Source organism: Morus notabilis, unplaced genomic scaffold (genome assembly GCF_000414095.1).
Source record: "Morus notabilis unplaced genomic scaffold, ASM41409v2 Scaffold1358, whole genome shotgun sequence".
NCBI lineage: Eukaryota > Viridiplantae > Streptophyta > Magnoliopsida > Rosales > Moraceae > Morus > Morus notabilis.
This window is the reverse complement of record NW_010363904.1, coordinates 51,297-58,380: the sequence shown is the minus strand read 5'-3', so window position 1 is coordinate 58,380 and position 7,084 is coordinate 51,297. Positions and strand designations below refer to the sequence as shown.

Genomic DNA, 7,084 nt, shown 5'->3' with positions numbered 1-7,084 from the left:
AAACCAACATAAAACTCACACACCCTTATTACAACTCATCTCCTCAAGAACCTCAAATTTACATCCACAAATCCAAGCTTAAAGTTGGCTAGAAATTAATGGAGAAGAGTTTGAGAGCTTACCCTTGAAGAACTATCTCTCTCCCTTGAAAACTTTGAACTCCTCTAAGATTTGTTATTGGCTTGGAACTAGAAAGTATAAGGAAATTTAAGAGGAATATTTCTACATTTCAAACTTTACTAAAACATAAAAAAAGGATTTAGAGTTATACCCTTTGAAAAAATGCTTGTCTAGACTCCTCCTAGACCCTTTGGTCTCCTTCTTCTTCTTCTATGGTTTGTAGTGGCTCAAGATTGGGGGAGTAGGAGAAAATATTTGAGAAAGAGTGGAGGAGTATGGTATGGCCGGATTTTGAGGGGAAGAGAAAAGCTAGGGAAAAAAATGAGGCTTATCCTATGGTGGTTCCTTTTATAGGCACTTGGAAATTATTTTTTTAACACCACATCAACTCTCTCAATCAACCAAATTTTGGTTCAATTTTCCCCAATCTTGGCCGGTTATGGAAGGAGAAAAGGAGAAGCCAAAATTGCCATTAATTCCCCTTCAACCACTACCATCCCATCACCTTAACTTGTAGCCTTCTAACATACTCAACATATAACCAAAATTTTTGGATATAACTTCCTAAGGATGGCCGGCCAAGTGAAGAGAAAAAGGAGAAAAAAACTAATCATTAGTCCTATTCACCTCTCTCATCACATCTCATCAAATCACACACACTAACCTACACCTTGTACTTTTGTCCATTCTCTTAACTTACTCATTAAAACTGTCCAAGATTATACTGACAGTTGTTTTCTCTTGTATACGGGTTCTGGATGCTAGGTTGTACTGTGCTGGGAGATTCTTAAAATTAAGATTCTCTAACTGTATCTATACTGGAAATTCTTCCGTTTTAAAGTACGGTGAGAATTTATCGATCGAATTTACTTGATCGGAAAAATGTGAACTTAACGTGAAATCTGCTACAGAATTTAGGAATGCAGAAGTTAATTTCATAAATCCTTCAATCACAAAATGTACCTACTATAATGATTTTCCAGGAAAATCCTTGACTCAAATACATGAATTACATTATTAAAATCCTGAGATTTTCCTAGTCATTACACAAACAATTGAAGAACAAATATTAGCAAATAGAAGAACAATAAACGAACTCAAAACATTGGATGCACAAAATAATCTGGTTAGTACTATTAACTTTCTTATCAGTTTTTTACTACACTTAGTAAACAATTTAAAACTACAATATTCTATCTTTTGTGCAAGGCGAAAAATTCACTGTAAGAGCAACCATAGTAAACTTTCAACATCTCAAGGATGGTTCTACAATTCTTGCCCCAGATGTTATTGACAATTAAAACAAGCAAGAATAGGCTGGTGGTGCGACAGTCATGGCCATATAAAGTCAACGCCATCTCCATGGTAAATAAATTTATTACCGTACCATTTTTATTTATTATATATCTTTATTTACTTTAACAAAAACTTAATAACATTAATATATATATATATATATGTGTGTGTATTACAGGTATAGATTAACAATTCAAATTGAAGATCATACTAGAGACATAGAAGTTATCGCTTTTGGTAGAGTCGCTCAGGCATTAATAAAAAAACCATGTTCTGCACTAACAATTGACGAAGGCTTTACCGATCCATTTATAATACCACCAGCTATCGATCAGATCCGAGGACAACCAAAAATCTTTCAAGTCTTGTTTCAACAACGAGGCACCCAAATGAGTACATTAATTTCCAAAATATTTGAAGACATTCACGTTCCATCATCGCCACCAAAACAATTAACTACAGGAACAGAAGAACCATAAAGGTAAATAATGTCTTTAAATTTTTTTACCAACTATCATAAATAACATTTATATTATATTAATCACAATTTTAAAAATCTTCTCATCTTTCAGCCCACAGGCAATACCGTCATCACAGCTATCAACACCAACCACATTTGATCCACACACTCCAACACCCAAAAAACCTGGCACAAGGTAAACCACATTCACCACAACAAAGATTATCAATTTATTTAAAAACATATCTACAAATTATTCTATTTTTTCAGTCATGAATCAAGAACAACAAGACAATCTACAAAACGCCCAAGAACAAGGTAATATAAACATTTTTATAATATTTATTTCATACTATATAATTTAACCATCTTTATTTCTCTTAACACTTATATTTACAACCATTTTCCCCATTTTTATACTTGCAGCTGAAAGAAATGAAATGCTTAGGGACCACAACAGCGTTGTTTTTTACTCTGTACATTCTGCATATATATAAATATTATAAATAATAACACTATATATGTCTGTATAAATATGTTTGTATAAATTTTATATCTACCATATAATACAATACTGTATAATACATGTATATATATAAATATACTTTAAATATAACTACCATATAATATAATACTGCATTCCGCAGCAACGCGCGGACCTCACGCTCGTATAAACTAAAACTATGATATGAAATTATACTAAAATACAAATGACCATTAAAAAAATTACAAAAAAATCAAAGTACGTTTCAAAAAATACTTATACATACCTTCAGTACCTATTATATATATGTATATATTTAATAAATAATATTAGTTTAAAACTACAATTTGTCCAGTCTAATTATTGAAGCCAGAAAGTTTTAGGGAGCAGATAAAAAAGGAAAGCAAGCGTTTGAATACTACTGTTTTTAAGTAATTTGTTAATGTTCGAGCGTAAAAGGAACAAATGAAAATGAGTAATCAAAATTTATGCAAGCTCCGATTCAGAACACTCCCATTTGTGCATGTCTCCAAGGCCGATCTCTTTGTATCTCTTTCATCTAAATAAGGTATGACGTGGCGCCTCTTTCTGCCTTCCACTCTGAAGGAATACCTACTATTAAAAAAAAAAAATTAAGTATTTGGTTCATGGATTAGAACCGTGTTATTAGAATTATTTTCAATTTACGTGTATTTTTTATGAGAGAAAATATTATAACGAATCACGAACCATGATTCGAATCAGGAAATGAATCCTTTAACCAAACAACATATTATCTGACCAATTTTATTTTTACGTCACAGTATTAATTGCTTTATAAAGTAAGTCAAAAGTGGGAGGCTATCAGAAACACTGTTAGAATCTGATAATCTATCTATTTTTAATTTTCAAAATAGTATTTAATTAATCTCATTAAAAATGTCATTAAATGTCCTCTTAAAAAGATGAATTAAATAGTTAAAAAGATAAAGTTCAATTTCTTTTCTCAACCCATAACCAATATGAGTTCGAAGTTTTCTTTCTAACTCCCGAAACTCTCTTCTTAGTGACTATGTTCCATGGAAGCCTCAAAATGGCTCTATTTCACTATATTCCGACCATACCCAGCCATTCATTTACTTTAAAATTTTTTAATTAACCTATAATAGTATGAGGTGTAAACTTTGATTGCTCAGCCTGGTCCCATAAGCCTAAATGATGAAATTGGACTTGCTGCCTGGAAAGGTCAATCCAGTCTAATCTTAAAACTGAATGGTCTGTTCTTTTAGAGTATAATTTGAGTGTAATTTTTAAGTTGAATTTGAGTTATAATTTGAGTTGAAATTGTAACTTGAATAAAGTTGAGTAAAATTTAAACTTAAAAGAACATGAACTTGAATAAAATTAAAACTTAAGTTGTTTTTTTTAAGTTTTTTTGACAAAAGAACAGCCGAAGAGATTGAGATAAGGCTAGATTGATCCAAAATTGCACAAAGGACTTGCACAAAAAAAAAAAAGAGTACTATACAACATTTTTATAAAACTAAAAATTAAGTAAATAATATTTTTAAAACACTAAATTAAATTAAGTAAATAACATTTTTATGACACTAAATTAAATAAATAATATGACATTTATGCGTGAGCAATGACATCATTTAGCATTAAATTAATTAAATTAAATAAATAAATAAACATTTAAAGTAAATAGTAGTAAAAAAGATATTTTATCCCGTAAATTTGTTGGATAGCTAGAATTTTGTAGAAGCAAACTAAAAACAAGAGAAAGTCCTACTAAAATCGAGTGGGCGTAATGTAAATCTTCTTTAAATTTCCACATACGACACACAACTTCTCTTATTTACATTTAGCATTGACCTTTATGGAGAATCTATGCGTGAGCAATGACATCATCACCGTGAAACCTAGAAAACACTTGAGTCTTGTTGATTTGAGTTTAAAATTTAAATTTTTTTACGGTAAAAAACTCTCATAAATAATTATATTTAATTTTTTTATTATAATAAAAAATTTTCATATAATATTATATCTCAACTTAAATTTTAAACTCAAATCAACAAAGTGAACCAGCTTTAAAACACCAGCAAATAGAACAAGGGAATGGTCCTCAATCTCTCACTCCATATCTGCTATCCATTCCTGCGTTTCTATACTTGACGACCAGGTGTTCGACAAAAGATTGCAAGGATGGACGAGGTGATTCTTCTCGATTTCTGGGTCAGCATGTTCGGAATGAGAGTCAGAATAGCCCTGGCCGAAAAGGGTATCAAGTATGAGTACAAAGAAGAGGATCTGAGAAACAAGAGTGTTCTTCTTCTTCAGATGAATCCAATTCACAAGAAAATTCCAGTTCTCATTCACAATGGAAAACCCATTTCTGAATCTCTCATAATTGTTCAGTACGTTGATGAGGTTTGGAATGAAAAGGCTCCATTGCTTCCTTCTGATCCTTATCAGAGAGCCCAAGCTAGGTTCTGGGCTGATTTCATTGACAAGAAGGTACTCACTTATTCTAGTTCATTTTTTTTTTCCAATATTTTGATTTCAAGATTAATTAGAAATACTCTCAATATAATAAGACCCAATTCAAGCATTTTTTATTCTTTTATTTGAGCTTCATGATCTATTGCAATAAATTGTTCCTAATTTTGTTTTCCTGGTCGAGTATCGGCAGTGGGTTTTTGTCCTTTTTGATTGGTGATTTGGTCTTTTTCAATAGATTTGGATTCAGCGAAAAGAAAAGAGAAGAAAAGAAAAGCGTTAAAGACTAATTTTTGTGTTTTCAAGATCACCATTGAATGAGTTTTTCTAAAAGAAAAAAGAATTATTGATTAGTATAGCAAGACAAAAGCTTGCCTCTTTTTTTTTTTTTTTTTTTTTTTTGTACTCCTCTGTTTTTGGACTTTTCTTTAACAAAGTATTTTGTTGGGATTACTTACATTTGATTGTACTTTTGACTTTTGGATCGAGTTTTCTATTACGGAACATTGTTATTTCTTTAGTTTGGGACTGTTGGAGTCATGACTATCAGAATTGGTTGATTTGTAGTCTAATTCTCTTTATCTTTTGGAAAGTTCAATTTTTAGAGTAGTCTGAGATTTGGTTAAAAGTACAAAGTACATGTAAAAGTAAAGTGCGAGATTGGATTTTGTTTGTGGGTGTTGAATGAATTGAGTATTACTTTTCAAACATCCAAATAATTAAATGAAAATACTGAGTAGAGTGCTAATAAATTATACATATTTGTCAATGATTACGATTTTGAAAAGACCTTTCAACTTGGAGAATGTTTTTCCCAAGTGAAATATTGAGAGCAAGTTTGCCGAAAAAGCTTTGTTAGACAACTGACACTTGTCATTAACAAAACACACTCAGTAGCCGGATAATCTTGAAAAGTTTCACTGATGCATCGAAACCGTTGAGTGCAGATGTACGATGCGGGGAGGAATGTTTGGACGACGAAAGGGGAAGAGCAAGAGGCAGCCAAGAAGGAATTCTTGGGCAATTTGAAGCTGTTGGAGACAGAGCTTGGAAACAAGCCGTACTTTGGGGGAGACAGCTTCGGGTTTGTGGACATCGCGCTTATTGGATTCTCATGCTGGTTCCACGCATACGAGACATTCGGCAACTTCAGCATCGAGGCCGAGTGCCCCAAGCTCATAGCGTGGGCCAAGAGGTGCATGGAGAAGGAGAGTGTCTCCAAGTCTCTCGCTGATGAGAAGAAGGTCTACGAGTTTGTTTCCCGAATGAGGAACAAGCTCGGAATCGAATAGAGGAAGAGAAGGGGGACACGCCATGACTAGTCCTAGATGATTGCGTATTACTACTCGTACTGCTTGTGTAAGTTCATTCTCTTGTTTTTGGTTTGTTGTTTGTTGTTTCTGTTGGGATTGTGTTTTCTTTTGAACGTTAAGCTCGCTGTGTTTTATAAATAGGACACTTTGGTGTGTCTTATGAATGTCATGTAAGTAGAGCTGTAGAGGTAATGTTTAATTTATGTTTAAAGGGGTTGTTAATTTACTTTAATTCTGAGCTGTAGAGCTGTAGAAATAAAAGAAAGCTCTTCTTTGGCATTTTGTTTAAAGGGGTTGTTAATTTACTTTAATTCTGAACTCTTCAGATCATATTTTGCTCTTTTTTTTTTTTCTCCCTGCTAATCGGATCATATTTTGCTTACTACCTTGTCGTTAGTTTTCTATCCTCTACTGCATATCTTCCTGTTCTTTTATTTGCTATTAATAAAATCTTAAATGAACGCCTCCGCAGAGGCCCACCTCATGCGTCTGTGTCTGTGGAGTCGCGGCTCTGCCGAGCTGTTTAGTGCTACTTTAGTTCTTTTAATGCTGTACCTCACTATTATTTATTCTAAGAAAAAAAATATCAATCCAAAAAACGACAACTAGAAACGGTCAGCAATCCGGAGGAGACAAAAATCAACACAAAAAACGGAAGGTAGTGCGTGTATTGACATTCATTTTTTTTTTTTTTACTTTTCACACTTTTTTTTAGTGTTATTAAAATACCCATTAATAAAATTACTTTTAAAGATAATAATATTTTTTTAAAATACTCATTACACAACCATCATTAGAAAAATATGTTGCCTTTTAAAATTTACCATGCCTACTTTTTTTAGAAAAATAAGGATGAATTCCAACGAGCCTCTCCACAACAAGTACGTGGTTAAATTTCTCTTAAAAATTATGTTTTTAATCCAATTTTTA

At 32.3% G+C, this 7,084-nt stretch overlaps 1 protein-coding gene across 1 annotated transcript; it reads left to right on the top strand.

Annotated features, from left to right (window-relative positions):
- The first annotated feature begins 4,407 nt into the window (after window positions 1-4,407).
- Window positions 4,408-6,444, top strand: LOC21386512 (probable glutathione S-transferase). Its single transcript, XM_024170164.1, has 2 exons — window positions 4,408-4,859; window positions 5,789-6,444. Exons 1-2 carry the CDS (start codon window positions 4,548-4,550, stop codon window positions 6,131-6,133), a joined length of 657 nt encoding a protein of 218 aa, XP_024025932.1. The 5' UTR covers window positions 4,408-4,547; the 3' UTR covers window positions 6,134-6,444.
- The last annotated feature ends 640 nt before the right edge of the window (window positions 6,445-7,084 follow it).